The 18,390-nt window shown below is 37.2% G+C and overlaps 1 protein-coding gene across 4 annotated transcripts; it reads right to left on the bottom strand.

Moving 5' to 3' along the window:
• Positions 1 to 995: 995 nt before the first annotated feature.
• On the bottom strand, positions 996 to 14,305 carry RNF138 (ring finger protein 138). 4 transcript variants are annotated; one of them, XM_088131044.1, is made up of 9 exons: positions 13,891 to 14,305; positions 13,302 to 13,528; positions 12,352 to 12,478; positions 11,114 to 11,279; positions 10,482 to 10,597; positions 8,524 to 8,595; positions 7,767 to 7,872; positions 5,137 to 5,244; positions 996 to 1,846 (listed from the first exon to the last, which is right to left on the bottom strand). In XM_088131044.1, the coding sequence occupies exons 3-9, from the start codon at positions 12,456 to 12,458 to the stop codon at positions 1,778 to 1,780; spliced, it is 744 nt and encodes a 247-aa protein (XP_087987170.1). In that variant the 5' UTR covers positions 12,459 to 12,478; positions 13,302 to 13,528; positions 13,891 to 14,305; the 3' UTR covers positions 996 to 1,777. The 4 variants fall into 4 exon arrangements, with proteins under 4 accessions (XP_087987170.1, XP_087987171.1, XP_087987169.1 ...); XM_088131045.1 differs by lacking the exon at positions 13,302 to 13,528; XM_088131043.1 differs by having other exon boundaries at positions 12,352 to 13,528; positions 13,891 to 14,303.
• Between the last annotated feature and the right edge of the window lie 4,085 nt (positions 14,306 to 18,390).

Raw genomic sequence — 18,390 nt, 5'->3', positions numbered from 1 at the left:
ACAGAATCATTAGTCATACTGACTGAATGTTATGACAAGAAATGAGAAATAGAAATGAATTATTGCTGGGGGGGGGTACAGAAGGAAATCACAGTACTTCGTATTCTGCACTGCTCTGATCATTTAATAAAAGGCTTATTGTCTGATTACTTCTTTTTGTAGTTTACTACTGGTGCCTTCCCTTTTTTCTCTACATGTGCTAATTAACTTAGGTTTATCTAGCCTAAACCCAATCCAGAAATGTGTTTAAAATAGTTACTAATTTCTGTTGTTATTTCTGTGGAAGAAATAAAATATCTATTCCATGGAAATACAGAACAAAAAAAATTATGTTGTTAACTGTGCAATTAAACGTTATTGCTCTTCCCAAAACAGAACTGGGGGGTGGGGGTAGGGGGAAAAAGCAAATCCATAAATCTGGGTCAGTCTGTAAAATTTTTCAATCAAGGAGTGATGCGCTTGAGAGAAAAGCCAAATTCAAATAATACTACTTAATAATAAAGCAAAAATCCATAAATCTGGGTCAGTCTGTAAAAATTTTCAATGAAAGAGTGATGCGTTTGAGAGAAAAACCAAATTCAAATAATACTGCTTAATAATAAAGCAAAAAGAGAACATGTGCAATAATCAAATCGTGAGCATGCATGCAGAGATTCCATTATCTGCATTCTAAAATTCTCTTTATTCCCTGAATATAAATAGAGCAAAACCTAAGGCTTAATGGAAACCAAGAATAACAATGCAGTGATACAAGATGAATCTGCTTATCCATAATCATAATGCTACAATGAAGATAGTTTTCAGACTAGTTTTGAAAGCAAGACATTTACTTGGTTTCAGGATATGTTCAATTAGTGGAAATTTCTAGTTAATTTAAACACTAGAATCAGATCAATTTAATATTGGCCTAAGACAGTACTACATTTTTTTTAAAATGAAACCCTCCTTCTTTCTTATTACAATAGCAGCCTTAGTAAGATAACATTTTCAAAGTATTAGAAGCTTACTATTTGACATTTCTGTTCTGTTTTATTAATAAAGCAAGAGGAAAAACTTTAATAAACGTCTCAGGTGAATTATGCTGCCATCCTAAAGTCATATACAGGTCTTAAGATTGTGTATTAATCACATCAGTGTAATGCTTAGGGGGGGAAACAGTTTTAGAAAAGCACAGTGATAGAGGCTATGAAATGAATCTAATTTTTCTAGACCAACACATCATAGCTTGCAAGCCTCTGAATTCTGGCATTCTATCTATTAGGCTCAGTAAATGCTTTTTGTACTCAGAGACTTTTGAAAACAATTAAGAAAATCCCTGCATGTAATAGTCAATGTTAAGTTACAGGTCACAATAAAAACATTTAGCTTTTAACATATACTTCAAAATACAAAGTATGCAAGAAAAAATGAAACTTTCAAACAAGGATAATTATCCTCCTTATCTGCATTCTAATATATTACAATTTATTCCACTGCAACTAAAAAAAAGTTCTGTAAAATCAAAGAATTTAAATAAAAAACAAAAGAAGCAAAACGCTTCTTTCAAAGGCAGTGATATTTTCTCCAGATATTTGAAATATTTCTACTACTAGCTGGAGAAGAGATATTTCATACTACAATGTAGTAATACATGTTTTTACAGTATTTTAAAATGAAGTTTGCCTAGGGGAAAATAAATGCTACTGAATTGGATACAGAGTTCCTTTTTATTAACATCAGACCAGACTTGACTCCCACCCCCCTTGTAGATAGTAGTGATGTAAGCAAATTAGAGGCTTCAAAGGTTCACTTGACAAGATTCCTCAACAGCATTTTGAAACAGAGTTTCCTCATCCAGTTGAAGATTCTAAATAACAAACAAAGTAGCAGTGAATTAGGAACAAAACCTTCAAAATCAAGCAATTTTTCTCTAATATTCTGCATTATTACCCAGAAAATTGTAAACATACCATTTCTTATATGATTGATCTTTATTTAGATTTATCTTCATATTAAGAGCAGCAGAGAGGCCTATTGTTAAATTCGTTTACTCTGTTTATGTTTCAAGAATGATTTTGAAAATAAACTAAATGAATTTATGTCCAGGTTCCAAAAGCATGAAGGAAACTTCCTTTGATTTTGGTGTACCCTCCCATTACTCAAAGAATTCAAGATACTTCCTAGTCCAAAGGTCTTTTGCAAATCTCTCTGTTCTTCTCTAAAAGGGGAGAGAAGAAATCTTAAGACATAAGGTTTGACTTCCTGTATGTGGACAGCTTTTGTAATTGTGGAATTGTGTGCTTTTTCAGATGGAGAGATCATTTCTATCCTATCATTTCACAAGTTTACTGGTGTTTCTGTCTCCTGCATCACAGTTGTTTTGAACTTGTTCCTTTTACACTACAATTTTTGTTTTGCCCCTTAGTACTTACATGTGGACTTTCTCTTCTTCCTTATCATTGTTCCAGGATAGACTACAGTATTTCTCCATTTTACCAAGCATACTATACCAACAGCTTTAACTGGAGATGTCTAGTATTAAACCCCGAACGTTTTGCATGAAAGAACACTTTCCATTCCCAGATAAAAGGCAGGGAGGAGACAGTTACAGTGTGGCTATTTAATGAGCAAAGGTACGTTAAGTCTTTTGTTTCACCAATATGCTACAGCATCATATATGGTAAAAAGGCATATCAGCATGGATTTAAAAAGTGTGTACCTCATACAAAATATTAAAAGTAGTTATGTTAAAAGTATTTATGTTAATTTTAGTGTCTATAAGCCTTATAGGCATTATAAGTGACAGAAGAATAAAAGTGCGGAAAGTTTAACAACTATATAGACCATCTGTAATTTTAATAAGAGTTAAACACTGTACAGCTGCACATACTTCTCCTATTCAATATTAAGTACTTTTGATTGCAGAAGACACTATTCCCCCTCAAAGTATAAGTAATTTTTTTACAATAATTTTTATTATAGTTTACAGATATAAATATAAAAAGCTAATACAAACTAAGGAAATATAAAATAAAAAAATAAAAAGTGTGGAGAAAAATGCAAAAAGAAAAGAAAAATAAAGAAATAGTAAACAGTAAAAAAAAGGGGGGGGAAGAAAAAAGATGTATAAAGAAATGACTTCCCCCTTCATCAGGACAAGTACAAACAATTTCTGAACTTATCACCTTCTCAAATATTATAACAAAAGATCTCTTCTTCCCATATCTCATCTCTTATCTATAAACAAATTTTAAAGCCTCACATTCAGTCCTAATCAGCAAAAGTCCACTAAGAGTTACCAGAAATAACAACATATATATTTTAACCTTAATCAAATAAGCCAACTTGGTATTCCTTTACTTTACTTTTAACACCATAACTTAACACTTTCTCTGAAAATACAACAAAAAATCTCTTCTTCCCATATCTTATGTCTTATCTATAAACAAATCTTTAAAGCCTCATCATTCAGTCCTAGACAAGAAAAATCCATTAAGAGCTAGTAGAAACAACATATATATTTTAACCTTGATCAAATAAGCCAACTTTATTTATATTCCTTCCTTTTGCTTTTAAAAATCTTGAGCCTTCATCCCTTTAAATAGTGTCCCAAAAGTTTATTTATTTTAATTTTCTCTTTGTCTTTTCTCAGAAATTCCTTCATAAGCTTAACATGTCTCTTTTGTAAGTCCAAGATAAGAAAGTTGTCCAAGTCACTCTTCTGGTTTATTACTTGTATGTCCCTTTTAATTATTAAGACATCAGCCGGATTCATTTGTAAATCCAGTGTAACATCTTTTTCCATATCATTCTTGTAACTTGTCATTTTTAAATCCACATTCAACATAGCCTCAGTCTTAGTCTTATCCTCTTGTATCTCTCCTTTTAACCCATTTTTACGGTAGCAAACAATCTTAAGAGAAATTTCTGAGTGCATTGTTCCCAAATATCCTTGAATTCATTCAAAGTTAAAATATTTTTCTCCATTCTGTATTAATAGTTCACTTCTCCTTTACAGGTAGTCCTCGACTTATGACAATTGGGACAGGAATTTCTGTCCCTAAGTGATGTGGTTGTAAAGCACGACTGCATCACTTAGCAATGACAATCCATAGAAGCCTGTACTCCAAAGACAATGGAAAAGTGATGGATCCAGTAACAATGGAGTTAGATATAATTTCTCTACTTTCAGTGCAGTAACCCTACCCAAACAGAATACCAAATTCAGAGGGGGCCCTACTGAGACAAAACACTAATTAGGAAAGGTACATTGTTGCCATGGCAATCATGAAATCATGAGCCACTATCAATATACCAATATCAATATATAGCTAGTCTCAAGATCAAACTAGTTAGTTCAAGAAAGGAAACTGTTAGCAGTATGGTAGATAAACTACAAAAAATCATGCATTCAAAGTTAATCAACAGTTGGATGTAGAATCTGATTAATAAAATATAACTCCTATAAATTGCTACCACTCAGGCTTTTAAACTCTCAACTGCTGCATACAGATTGGCAAAACTAGATGAGATAAATACTCTGACTTCTCTCACTCAAGATTTGGTGACACATGCTAGTTCAACAATTTAATCCAGAATGAAGTCCAGCATCTTCTCAGCATTTGAACTGTCATCACAAAAATAATAGAATAGAACATTTAATCTGAAACTTCTACCTTCACTGTAACTAGGGATGGACTGAAATTTGAAAGAAGGGAAGAAAAGCCTAGTCTTTCCCTCAAACACCAGGCTGGAATCTTACAATATCATTCCCTCTGCTAAATATTTGAATAGTTGCTCCCATCCTATTCCCCAGACTCTAAGAGTTGTAGGCATTCCAAAGCATTCCAGGTTAAGAATGCCTGGTTTCCTGATGACTCATAATTAAGGACGGAGCCTATTGTAGCAAAATTTGATTAAATACACAATGGTTCGTTAATTACACAATACTACTTATACAGTATTATACAATAATACTGTTCTGGCTTACATACAAATTTGACTTAAGGAGAGACCTTGAGAACGAGACTTCCTAAACTGGAGACTACTGGTATAGGCAACTACAACTACTGAACTTCTTCAAAAAAGTTAATCAAAGATCATGGAGATCTAATACAGTCTTCAAGAGCAGAAAAAAATATCATACAAATTTCTTACCATAAAATTTCCATAGTCAAGTTGATGCCTTTGATTTAAGTGGCCAACTAAATCTCTAGTAACCTGGTTAGGATCTCCCCATGGAAGAGTGACACAAACAGGACAGACCTAAAAAATGAGAAAGAGTCAGAAGCACCTTATACATAAAATCCTGATTTTCTCTTTATTTGCCATTAAAAATTAAATAGTTTTTCAAAGAATAACAAACAGTAGATTGATACTACTTTATATGATCTCAGGCTGTATAGAAACTAGCTGCAGGGCGGGAGAGAACTCTCCCTAGGTGCCTCCTGTGTGGGGTGCCACAGCGTCACAGTATTCTACTCTCTCTCCCCACTCTTTTCAACATTTACATGAAACCACTGGGTGAGGTCATCTGCTGGTTTGGGGTTCAGTATTATCAGTATGCTAATGATGCCCAATTATTTCTTTCTACCTTGGGCCAGCCAAGTGGGGCTGTCAAGGTTCTGTCCCAGTGCCTGGAGGCTGTGCAGGTTTGGATGGGGAGGAACTGCCTCTGACTGAATTCTACTAAGACTGAATGGCTGTGGGTGTTTGGGCCACCCAGATCTGGAGATATTCCATCTCTGACCTTGGATGGGGTAGCTCTTCCCCCTTCAAGGTTGGTATGCAATCTGGGGGTCTTCCTGGACTTGCAGCTCCTGCTTCAAGAGCAGATGTCAGCTGTAGCCAGGAAGGCCTTTGCACAATTCCATCTGCTGCGCCGGTTGCACCCTTTCCTTGATCGGGGGGCCCTTCAGACAGTCATTCATGCCCTAGTCACCTTGCAGTTTGCCCACTAAAATTTGCTGTACATGGAGCTGCCCTTGAAGACCACCTGGAAGTTTCAAATAGCCCAGAATGCGGCGGTGCGAGCAGCGATGGGCATGCCTGAGTATGCCCATGTAACACCTCTGCTTCACGAGCTGCACTGGTGGCCCCTTTGCTTCCAGGTATGATTTAAGGTGCTGGTTGTTACCTATAAAGTCCTACATAGCATAGGGCCTAGTTACTTGAGGGTCCGCCTGTCTCCCATAGCATCTGCCTGGCCAATTTGATTCTACAGGGTTGGCATGCTCTGGGTTCCTTCAATTAAACAATGTTGCTGATAGTTGGGCAGCATAGAAATTTAATAAATTATTGTTGGTCGCACAGTCAGCTAGATGTTTAGACTGTATTTGGCATTTTTATCCACTTATCAAGTCCTTCCCAAGGACTTGGGATAGGCAGATGTTGTTTGATGGTGTTAAAGATATTGTTGCAGGACGTAAAGCTGTTCCAAGTAAAGCTCTCTTTTGCAATTGACTGATGGTGATTTTGTCAATGCCAACGGTTGTTGTTGTTGTTATTATAATATTTGGTATTTGATTCTAACAAATAGACAGTAACAGAAGGAATATGAACAGAAGACACATCTCTGTATTTTAAAAGTACATCTAGTATTTCCATTTTTAAAAGAGAAAATACTAGTCATGCTCTACCCATAAGGTTAAGGAGCCTTTTAGAATGTGGGTAAAGGTGATTTTTTTCTTTAAAAAAGCAACTAATCTCCACCAGTACCAGTACCAAGCCATCTTTGGTTGAGCTTGAAAAAGCTAAGCAGAATCTGACCCAGTTAGCAATTGGATGAAAAAGCACCAGGAAATCCCAGGGATATAGGCCTGGGAAGAAGGTAACACCAAACTACTGAATTTCTGAACTGTTGCCAGGAAAATAACACAAATGTGTCCATGTAGTCAGCTTGGGTAAGCTTGAGTAGACATTTTTTAAAAACCTAATCACTCCCACCCAGTTCTGCAATGTCAATATAAAGCTTGGTATAATCTTGCCAAATCTATATATTTTAGGTGCTCAGGTATGTCCACTGAATTAAATGCAACTTCTGTGTGCTTTTCAAGGAATGAACTGTTCCAAATTTGAGAAAAAATAAAGTGAAAATACTATTATTATTGAAAATGGAAAAGTTCTGTCAAAGTAAAAAGAGGTAAAAAGTTCTAAAATTACAGTTTAAATATTTGAAAAAAAAGTGGCAAAGAAGAAAGAATGATCTATAGTCTACAGGGGGAAGGGGATATTTAACTGGGTCAGAATGAATCTCGAGGAGAAATAGGGCACTTCATTCTCTCTTATTTAACATGTCTTGGAATTTACATAATTTCAGAAAGGAACTTACTATTGTATGTATTCTTCGGAGGGTAAAGTTTTTTTTTTAAATTTTTACACCACACATACTTAAACTTTGGAATTCACTACCATGATATGTAGTGCTATCTACCAGCTTAGTTGGCTTCAAAAAAGGGTTGCACCAATACATGGAAGTCTTGGGATCAATGGCTAATAACCTTGATGGCAGTGTGACTGCCTCTGAAGGCCATTAGCTGGGAAACTAGTGCAATTCTTTGTGCAGTTAGTTGGCCACTGTGAGAACAGATGACTGGACTTCATGGGCCAGTGATATGATCCAGCAGTGCACTGCTTACGTACTTATGGCACTTTATTAGTAATAACAAAAATAACATAAGTAATTAAAACTTGTATCCTTAAATATTAACTCTTTGTTATACCATTTGAGTTAATGTGCCACAAGACTTTTTATTATTTTACATACAAGTTTTTACACATGTACTCACTACTGGATCTACTTGATAAAGATGCCTGTCATTACAATGATCCAATAGAGTCTGCCTTGTGAAGTTACTTTCTTGACACAGAGGGCATTTGAATGTAGGCTGCTCACTGAAATACAAACAACAACAGAGTCACAAAAATAAAAAATAGAGAAGCAGCATGCAATATGTATAAGGAATTCAATGGATGAAAAACAAATTCACAGGAGCATCTGCTGTTTGCAACAAGGGACCAATTAGGTGTACTTTTGCAATACTGACAACAGTCAGCTGTAGTGATTGACAGAGACAGCACCTCTGACTGGTAGCAGAGATTAGAGTATCCCTCTCTTGCTTCTTGTAGTTACAGGAAATTGATAGAGGGCTGTTGTTTTTTTTCAGGGTGGGGTGCACAAAGGCTTGCTGGCAATTTATTCTTCTACCAATGACTAGGGCCACTGCTGTTTCCCTTACCATGGAGTACTTCCAGGGAGGAAGAATGTGCTCTTCCTAGGGGAAGGAAGGTGCAACTTTCCCATTATCCTGGCTCCCATGATCAGTGATCTAGAATAATTGTATTATTACCAAAAATAGCTTTTAATTTGGCACCTATTGCAATAACTATTTGTTTACTAGTTCATACAGTACTTTAAAAATTAGCTCTTCACAAAAATGTGTTCTGAATTTCATATCATTTTGGTATATATTTCTGTTGAGTAACTGTCCACCCTCTTTCTAGTCATAGAACCCAATAGTTATTAATATCCAGGGTTATTTCTACCTTGCAGGTTCTTCAGGAACATGTAGATTAGAATTTTCTCCCACTTCCGAAGTAGAAGAATCACTCCTAAAACTGAGTGAGAATTTATTTTAAAGAAAATTTAAAATTCTGAACATTATGATTAATAGATAAATCCCTGTAACTCTGGTTGATAAGTGGTGTCTCTAAATTTGATAAACAAAATTCATTTGAATAAAGTATGTGGACAATATTACTTCTATCAGGGTTACCTGGAGGATAGTCTAATCTATATAATTTCTTTGACTGTACTCATAGACACACACACACACACACACACACACACACACACACAAGCTTACAATTGGAGGAAACAGAAACAGGAACCAAGGAGGTAGCATTTTTTTTCTAATAGTTGTTAAAATATACTAGTGAAAATGCTCTCAAGTCAAGTTAAACTGCAGGTGACTAGATGGACATGCATTTCAACTTCCCAGTATAGCCTACAGACCTTGGGTTTCATGTGGTTCTCCAAATACTAACCAGATCTGTCCTTGCTTCCCTGTTTACAACTTCAGACAAAACGTCCAGGTGTTGCCACTTGCTGTCACTTTTATCATGGCTGTATAATTACAACATTTCCTCTAACATATTTAATATTAATGATAATATTTATGTATATGATTGAACCTTGAAGTAGTTATGCAAAGCAGCCAATAAGAATATATAAAAATGAATGAAATAATAGTACATTCAGTGAGTTTTATCAGTAAAATTAGTGACATATTCAAAATAAGGAATAGTTGCTTTATCTCTTAAATTTCTCCTGAGGATTAGTTCAGAAATAAAGACATTTTTAAACTTAGAGGAAAAGGCTAAGGAACTGCAGGTTGCGCAAAAGACAGCAACACATGCATTCCCATGAATCAACTAGAGTGACTTTCTATGTTATGCAAACATGCTCTGTGCCTAGTCAGTACACCAAGATAACAAACCAGGCGTCAGGTTTTAATTTCTAAATAACAAAATTTAATTGTAATAAAGAAGACCACCTTGACATAACTTTAAATTTACAAGTGGAAACTTGACACCTACAAATAACTATAACAGGTTGAAATGAACTGCTTGTTCAGATATTAGTCCAACTCTCTGATCGTGTCAAGTAAAAAGAATAAAAAATATGTCTGCATTCCAGTGAAAAATTAAGTAATAAATGTCATAAAACTCAACAGCTGCAGAGGAGAATGGAGATAACCTTGATGAAGAATGCAAGAATTACTACAAGAATTACTACAAGGAAGTAAATAACAAAGGAGAAGGCATGAGAAAGAAACTCAAAACAATCCGAACTTGATTCTGTTTGGTATAAGAGGGGGCAGAGGAATATTCTGGCAGGCTTTCAGGATTCTATTATTATACCCTACAACAGTAAAGTGGCATTTCTGAAACTCTTGCTGTTTGTTTCCTGACCTCGCTGACCTCAGACAGCTGACAGTAGCTCTTATCTCCATTCAAACATTTAAGAAATCTGAAGAAATGCATTTAAAAAGGCAAATGCTGATGCAGTTATACTCAGATCTTGAACAATACATTGACATAGTGCTTTTTCTCTACTTTAGCTCAAATATTTTTTAAAAAGTCGTCTTACGTAAGAATAGTAATCTTATCAACCATACACATAGCAGAATCTTAAATGTTCTAAAACAGATCACAATTACAGTAGAACAAATGCTTACACTCTGAATTACATGATAAGGAAATTTTTCAAAATTTTATTTCATAGTTGAACCAGAGTTCCAAAGTTCAAAGATAAAGATTTATTTTAGCCCTGTCCTAAAAAGATTTGGAAACACCATTATAGAGTGTATCAACTCTGTTTTTCAGCCATCATCATGAAGAAAATTCTATGCTATAAACATTCCCCATGCCAAATCTAAAGCAGGCGTTAACATTTGATTTGGATATTCTTTGAAAAAATTATAAAACTAACTACATGTTACCTGTTTCCTGTTGAATCCTGAGATATGTCTAAGTTTGGAATTACAGAAGAAACACCATATTCATCTTGATACTTCTTACATGATTTATAATGCTGTCTCATACGAGAGAATCTAATCTGCAAATGAAGATATATTTCATTTAGATTTTAGAATACTGATATGAAAAAAAAAATTCAGAAAGCTAGTTTAGTGTTGTGGTTAAGAGGTTGGGAGAGACTAGCAACTGGGAAACCATGAGTTCTATTCTCCCTTAGGCATGAAAGATGGCTGGGAGATTTTGGGTCAGTCTCTTTCAGCACAACTCACCTAACAGGGTTATTGTTGTGAGAAAAACAGAAGTCAGGAGTATTAGATATGTATGCTATCTTGAGCTGACCAAAAACAGGTAGGATAATAAATAAAAAATAATAATCTCAAAGAGTAGATAAGAGTATATCAAATCGTTTATGCAATTTTGGGGTGCATCCAAGTGCGTCTATTTGCTTTTGAACCGCTGATAGACTGGATTTGCTTTCTTCCCAATAATCCCAAACTTGCTCTACAAGTTTGGGAGATCCTCTGGATTAAATAAGTATGCATATATTTGCAACAATTATCCACTTTTAAAAGTAACTATTTTGCATCTACTATACCTGTTTTTCACAGCATCTACAACTCCCCACCAACTTCTTCATGTTGTTTTCAACATCTAAGGCCCTGTTGGGACGGGCCTTTTCTTTTCTGGTTACAATGCCTCGACATAATGGACAGTGTGTTCCACCTTCTTTCATAGCCATTAAGAAACATTTCCTACAAAATCTTAACCAAATATAAAGTGGCAGTGAATGATAGGAAAGAAAATGGCAAATCAGAGTCAAAGAAATGACATTCTCTAAGACAAATCATCACCATCTTAATTTCATATATATATTGTGATGGGACCTACGCTAATGGAGGCTAATCAGGAAAGATGTGATAATAATCATCAATTTAAATGTGTAAAAAAGAATTAGATTCTAGGAGAACATCAATGGCTATTAATCATTATTAGAAGCAGAAAATATGTCAGCCCCACTAGGTAGACCAGACCAGAAAATCAATTCCACAGCAAGGCTAAAGCTACTTTTATTGAGATTAGCTATAACAGAAACCTGCAAGTCTGACTGTGCTGTATCTGCTCCTCCTTCTTATATTTCAGTGAATTAGGGGGGTGTCTGCCCGAGCTGCTTCCAAATATTATCTTGTAGTTTTGGACTTAAAAAATGTTTCAGCCCCTTTTGCCTAGGTAACAGTTCCTGCATATTTCTGTTAAGGTCATCTTCTTTATTCTCTACAATACCTCTAAACTTGCAAGGAAACAACAGAAAAAGAGTTCCTTGTGTCCTGGTTGGCCACTGTTAGAAATTGTTCCATACCAGCATATAAGAATGCTCACATGATATGCTAAAGCAATTTTACACTAACCATAGAAAAAATACTAATTCATAGGTCCCATGGCAGTTACAGTTTGCTGAATGCTTCTTTTTGGATGGTATCTCAGTTATGTTTGTGGTGACTGAGCAGCTCACATTTCCTGGTTTTGTTTTTCAGACATAGTAATAACACCAGTTTTAAGCCCTGAGTTGGTTCTATCAAGATTGGATCCACTAGCATGATGCCCTTATTTCATGAACCTTGCCAAGGGGATATATAAAAAAATGTAGGAGCAGCAGAGAGGGTGCAGCTGAAGCAGTCCCATTTTTCAACCATTTTATGCCTCAATTCAGCACCTTGAAACTGGAATGAGTGGAAAAGGAGTAATATTACTACTGTAGACATATTCTATCAATAAAAAGGAAGAGTGGGAGGGAAAGAAGAAAAACACTGAAAAATGGGTTAGTCAGATACCTACACATGTTGACAAATGGAAATCCTGACAGGTGTTTTGAACACATCTTGGCAGACAGGACAGTAATAATCATCTTCATTGAAACAAATTGTGGCAGGTTCCTCATTCATGACAGCAAACTCTGGTATTTCTGAAAGAATAATAATAATAATGCAACTATACCAGATACTTAACACACACACACGCTATAGCATCTTGGATAGATAGAAACAGGCAGTGTATAAAACTACAATTAATTGATCATGAGTAATGACTTGGGGGACACACAAGATTTCTCAGGTTGGTTCTGCAATGTGAGAAATTATAGCTCTTCTAAGATTTGGCTATTTCAAAACGCAGTGTGGTGATTTGAGAATTGAAAATGAAGACTGAAATAATATATGATTGTAGCATGGGTAGTTTGGTACAGCTTATCCACCATCACACTGGACTTTTTCACCTCTGCTCTGGAATCTGGGGAAAAAATAGACAGCTTCAACAGCCTGAATCATCATCTCTTTCAAATTTCTCTTTTGAGCTTCCACTTCCCTTGAAATCTATTTTCTTACAGAACCCTTGGCACACATTTCAGTCATCCTTGTTGGAGCCTTGCATTCTGTCAACCACAGGGCTTTTTTAAGGCTAGCTCCATAACATTTGCCTTTTTCTATTCTCTCTTGCCCTTTAATAGTTTGCCTGGACTTTGGGAGACCAAAAATCTAGGCTGTAACTCACATTGGTTTGGCCCTAAACCCACAGAATATAGAGTGAAGCTTTTTCTTTCTATTTTACTAAAAGTAAACAGGACTCGACTTGGCCTTGTGCTGCTTTCCGTTTCTGGACGTTGTTCTCTCTTTATGGCGGCTTGTGTGTGTTGCTAAATTTTAATGGAATGTTGACATTCCTTCTCGTTTTGGAATTTGACTAGGAAACTTCTAAGTTGGAACAGAGGGTTGAAAAATTAAAAAACAAACGGAAGCTCCTGTCACGCCATCAAGGGGGTAAGAGGCGCGCGAGCGTGCAGAGGAATCGCCTGTGCGCCGCGCGGAAGCCCCAGGAGCGGGATCCCGAGCCACGCGCCCGAAGCCTCAGCCTCTCTTCGGCTCCGTCTCTCGCGCTTCTCAGGTCTCGGTCGGGCGAATCCTCCCTGAAGGGTGCCCGCCCTGAACCTCCAGGTGCCGCCAAGAGCTACCGCCACTACCTGTCGAGAGAACGGGAGGGTCGATCGCAGGCCTCGGGACTGGGCCGGGATCTTCAGGGCTCCCGGCGGCCAAACCGGTCAAACTACCACCGCTCTCCATAGCTGTTAGGCCGCCGCCGTGGCGGCCTAGTCCCAAGAGGCGGGCCCAGGTTGCCATGGCAATAACTCCCCCCTCCCGTCCGGCGGGAATTGTTATTGAACAAGAGTAGCTGCCGCTGCCTCCCTCGGCCCCACGAGGGGCGGCGGGAAAGCCGCGTTTCGCTGCTCGGCCTTGTCGCGCCCGAGCTAGCTGGCCCAGAGCTCAGTTGTAGCCCTGTGTGTCTAGCAGCAAAGCCGAATGGCTTCGTGATCCGCTTCCTCACCACGGAGATGCAAGAACCAAGCTCAGAACACCGTCAGACAAGAAGCGCCCTTCGAACGTTGGTGGGAAATGGGAGCTCTTTTCCCGCCCTCGTTTCTGCAACGATTCTGCTGGGCCACAGCCTGTGCCTCTTTATGTGCGAGGAAGCCCTAGTGAAGATAGTGAGACTTGCGGGTAGATAAAAGTACACCGGATGGCATAATAAGCCCTGCCCAAGCTATGGTTCCTGAGCGTTCGGTGAATAAGGTTAATCATTACATCAAAACTCTCCTGAGTTGGGAAACTTTTCTTCATATTGGGTTTTAGTTTCTTGGAAGAGGCCTTGGAGCAAATGACTGTATTTCTTATCTGGGCCCCGAAGATAAGCTGGAAGTATAGCCGCTGTTCATACTTAATTCAATCTCTGTTTAACTGCTTTACCCATTAATGGTAGAAATAATTAAGATGCTAAATTACGCTGCTTTTATGCCGGGTTATCGACCTCTTTCCTCCCCTCTGCCTCTTGTAAGTTCAATAGATGACATTGTTTTACCTGCTGGAACTTTATTACGTGGTTGTTAAGAGAAAGATCCTACGGGTTGGTAGACTTGGGAAGTCTAAACCACCCAGGTCTATCCTTTCTGTTTCTTTTTCTGGGCCAACCCCAACTGATTAAGCGAGCACGAGATTTTCTCCTATTGTTACATTGGCGATTTGTACTTTGGCAGTGAGGCTCTGGATAAATGTCAAAAGCGAACTCCGGTTTATCATAGGTTAGACCAATGTTTTTGAAAAGCCGCGCACAGCTTTTGGGGAGAAAGCATCCTCTGTCATCCCTCGCCTGCCATAATACGGCTTGGAGCATTGCAACTGCCTCCTCTAACTGCGGCTTGCACGGTAAAATGGCTTAGCATTAGGACTTGACCTCTGGGCCAAAACGCAGCAGTCTGCAGCCTAGAAAGCCACCAACTGACCATCCCGAGCTATGGCAGGTGAGGGATAGCTACAAGCAAGTCTAATATTAAATGTTAATGTAATAAGGATACATTGGAGCTGTTTTTTTGCTTGCATCTTTTTTTGAAGAGCGCTTCATAGTCAGAAGGCAGCTGACTGGACAGTTACAGATGCTTACTGTGCCGTTAAATCCAAGTAAGTAAATTAGTTAACTGCACCAGTGTATGCCAGGAAACATGGTTTTGCAGAAGAAAAGACCGCTGAAGGAGGTAGGAAGGATAGTTATCAAAACATGAGTTGAAAAGGTGGTTGCCTTTAATATACAGGTAAGATGCACCCAAGCGTTAGGTAAAAGGTAATTGACGAAACTGCAGATTTTGGGTTCAATTGTACATCTTATAAATTGTTTATAATTCAGAAAATGGACAGTGCTTATACAGTAATCGTAGACCTTTTACTCCAAGATTTACTTCCCTTTAACTGAAATGTGTATGTAAATGTATCTTTGGAATTTGTACTGAAATTTGTGATGTGAATGATGGAGGCCTGTGTATATGTACTTATGACTGACTCTCTGGTTTTTAAGGGGGAATAAGATCTATTTATCTTATTCCCTCTTAAAAACCAGAGTAGTTCTGAACTGAATGCCTGCCTTACAGCTTGACTAGGTTCATATAATAGATTAATCCGAAACCAAACCACATTAGGGGTTACTGAGATGTGTGAATACTGTCGCTAAGTTGTGTTAGAAAGGCCTTTGCTTGGTCAAGGTTTTTCTCATTCATAGAATCTTAATGGGTGATTATGTGCCATCAAGTTGCTTTTGAGTGACCACATAGATTTTCCCCATATTTTATCCAGGTGGTTTTCTAGGTAAAAATACAGGAGTGGTTTACCATTGCCTTATCATTTTATGGGGTAGAAAATGATAATACCTTCCTGTTTTCCAATTGTTAGTTTTTTTCCTCAACAAAAAGAGAGGGAAGAAATGAAAGTAAGTTAGAATAACTGAAAAATATTCAGTTGATAGCAGTAAGAGATACTTCTGGAAACAGCTTCTCAGTTTAATGGAATTTACTTTTTTGACAGTTTGTATGGTATTCATACAAATTATACTGAATAACCATGCAGTTCTATGCACATTTACAAATAAATTGAAAATATGACTCAATCCTCTCAAAAACCTTGCTGTACTTTATTTCTTATTTTTGCGTATTTAACTAAAAAGATATGCCAGATGTTCAAGCTTGCTTTAGAAAAGACGAGGGAACACAAGATATTGCTGATGCATACTGGGTAATTGAGAAAGCTAAATATCAAAAAGAAGTCAGTACAATATATGCTTCATTGTTTATAGATTGCCGTTTGATTATGTTGATCATGTCAAACTCTGGAATGTGCTTAGAAAAATAGGAATCCCAGAACATCTCATTGTCCTTATGAGAAACTTATATACAGGTCAGGAAGCCACAGTATAGACAGAACATAGTAAAACAAATGGCTCCAGACTGGCAAAGGATGAGACAAGGCTGTATGTTCTCCCCTTATTTATTCAACTGATATGCTGAACATACATTAAGGGAAGCTGGCCTGGAAGAAGATGAGCATAGTTTTAAAACTGGGGGAAGAAACACCAATAACCCATGCTATGCTGATGACCCTACCCTGATAGCTAAAAAGGCAAAGGATCTGCAAGCTCTAGTAGTAAAAGTCAAGAGGCAGAGTGAAAAACTGGGACTAAAATTAAATCTAAAGAAAACCAACGAATGACAACAGGTAGAACAAGCAGCCTTACAACTGACAATGAAGATAGTGAAGTGGTGGATAGTTTCTGCCTTGATCAACCATCAACAGTAAAGGAACAAGCAGTCAAGTAATACGCTACAGACTAGCACTTGGTAGAGCAGCCATGAAGGACTTGGAAAAGATATTCAAATGCTGTGATAGATCTATGCCTACAAAGTTCAGAATAGTGCAGTAACGGTATTCCCTGTGACAAAATATGAAAGTGAAAGTTGGACTTTAAAGAAACAAGATAGGAAGAGTATTGATGCTTCTGAACTTTAGGTGTTGGAGAAGACTCCTGAGAATACTGTGGACAGCTAAGAAAACAAGCAAATGGATCATCAAATCACCCGAGTTCCCACTCAAGGCAGAATAATAAGGCTCAAATTATTCTACTTTGTACACATTATGCAAAGACCTAGCTGTCTGGATAAGGCTGTAATGCTGGGCAAGGTGGAAGGAAAGAGAAGAGTATGACTAGTAAAGTGGATGGACTCAGTTACACTGGCTATGATTGCACTGTTGGAAGATCTGAAAAACCAGGTTAGGGATAGATTATCATGGAGAAAATCTATCTGGTTGCTAAGACCCAACAACAGGCACATGATCAAATGTTGCATTTTTCTCAGTTGCCTTTGTTTTTCAGTCTAAATTTTACTTGCTTTTGAATGTATCCTTTTAATTATCTTGGAATTTACAAGATAACTTTGAAGCTCTTTCTCTCTATTGCAGAGGAAAGACTTATTGTCATAATCAACAATAAAGCAGTTTCTTTCCCCAAAAGACTTGTCATCTGTTCTCTCTGTACTGAAAAATCAATGGTTTTAGTGTCAACCAAATGAAGATACATGGATGTTTCTTTTCAGCCATCAACAATCTGGAAAGAACAACAAAGGGCTGTTACTACTTAGTTCCACAAACAGTAAATACTATCCTATGATATGCCAATTGCAATGGCAAATAATTATGTCCCAGCTGCAACAAAATATTTAGCAGTTAGGTCATTGGCCATATGGTACATGATGCACAAATTTGCTATTATTGTGATTTTAGTTTCCTTTAAACAATCCAAGCTAAATATACAATTTCATGCTCGTACTCACATTTTCCTTAATTTTGTTATTTTGATCAAAATCAAATTATTTTGGTCTTTGACCAGACTAGAGTAACATAGCAGAATAAGATCAGTAACATTTATGAGTGCCTATGGACATTCCCCAATTACTTTTATAAGATTATACGCCCCACATAGGTCTTCTCCCTAGCCCAGATACATGCTGTCCCTACTAGGATGACAGCTAGTCGATATGCCAACCTTCCATATGAAAATAGATTTATATTTGCTCGAACATAGAGATTGAGTCTTTCACATATTCTTTTAAAGTGCCTACTGTACTTGTACTGGTGATTGGAGCTAATACATCAGCTCTGGAGTCTGATAAACTCCACTCATGATGAGGAGATTGAAGTGTTCTTGCTAAATGATCAATATCCAGGTGTTTCAAAGGCAGCACAGGTAATCCTTATTTAGCAACCACAATTGGGACTGGCAAGTGAAGCAATCACTAAGTGAAACTGACTATGATCTTACTTCAGCTTTCCTTTGCTTTACAGACTGAAGGTTGTAAATGTGATTGGTTGCAGAGTTTTCATCACCATTGTAACTGCAAATGGCCGCTGTACAAGGCAGTCACTAAATGAGGACTACCTGTAGCAAAAATTTTAATCATAGCCTTAGCTTATAGAAAATGTTAGGTGCCTTCAATGAATTGTTAACTTTATA

The sequence above is a fragment of the Python bivittatus genome, unplaced genomic scaffold, assembly GCF_059951505.1.
Source record: "Python bivittatus isolate LINGU-HERP-01145 unplaced genomic scaffold, Pbiv_v1 ctg000840_np1212, whole genome shotgun sequence".
Lineage (NCBI taxonomy): Eukaryota > Metazoa > Chordata > Lepidosauria > Squamata > Pythonidae > Python > Python bivittatus.
This window is presented reverse-complemented; position numbering and strand designations above follow the sequence as displayed.

Bases quoted from the DNA above. Each gene is read 5' to 3' on its own strand.
- RNF138 (XM_088131042.1), bottom strand. From the start codon at position 13,685: ATGGCAACCTGGGCCCGCCTCTTGGGACTAGGCCGCCACGGCGGCGGC. The intron at 8,596-10,481 runs GTAACATGTAGT...ATTCTCACTCAG, and splicing joins CAGGATTCAACAGGAAACAG to TTTTAGGAGTGATTCTTCTA. The intron at 7,873-8,523 runs GTAGAAATAACC...TTTGTATTTCAG, and splicing joins GTTCCTGAAGAACCTGCAAG to TGAGCAGCCTACATTCAAAT.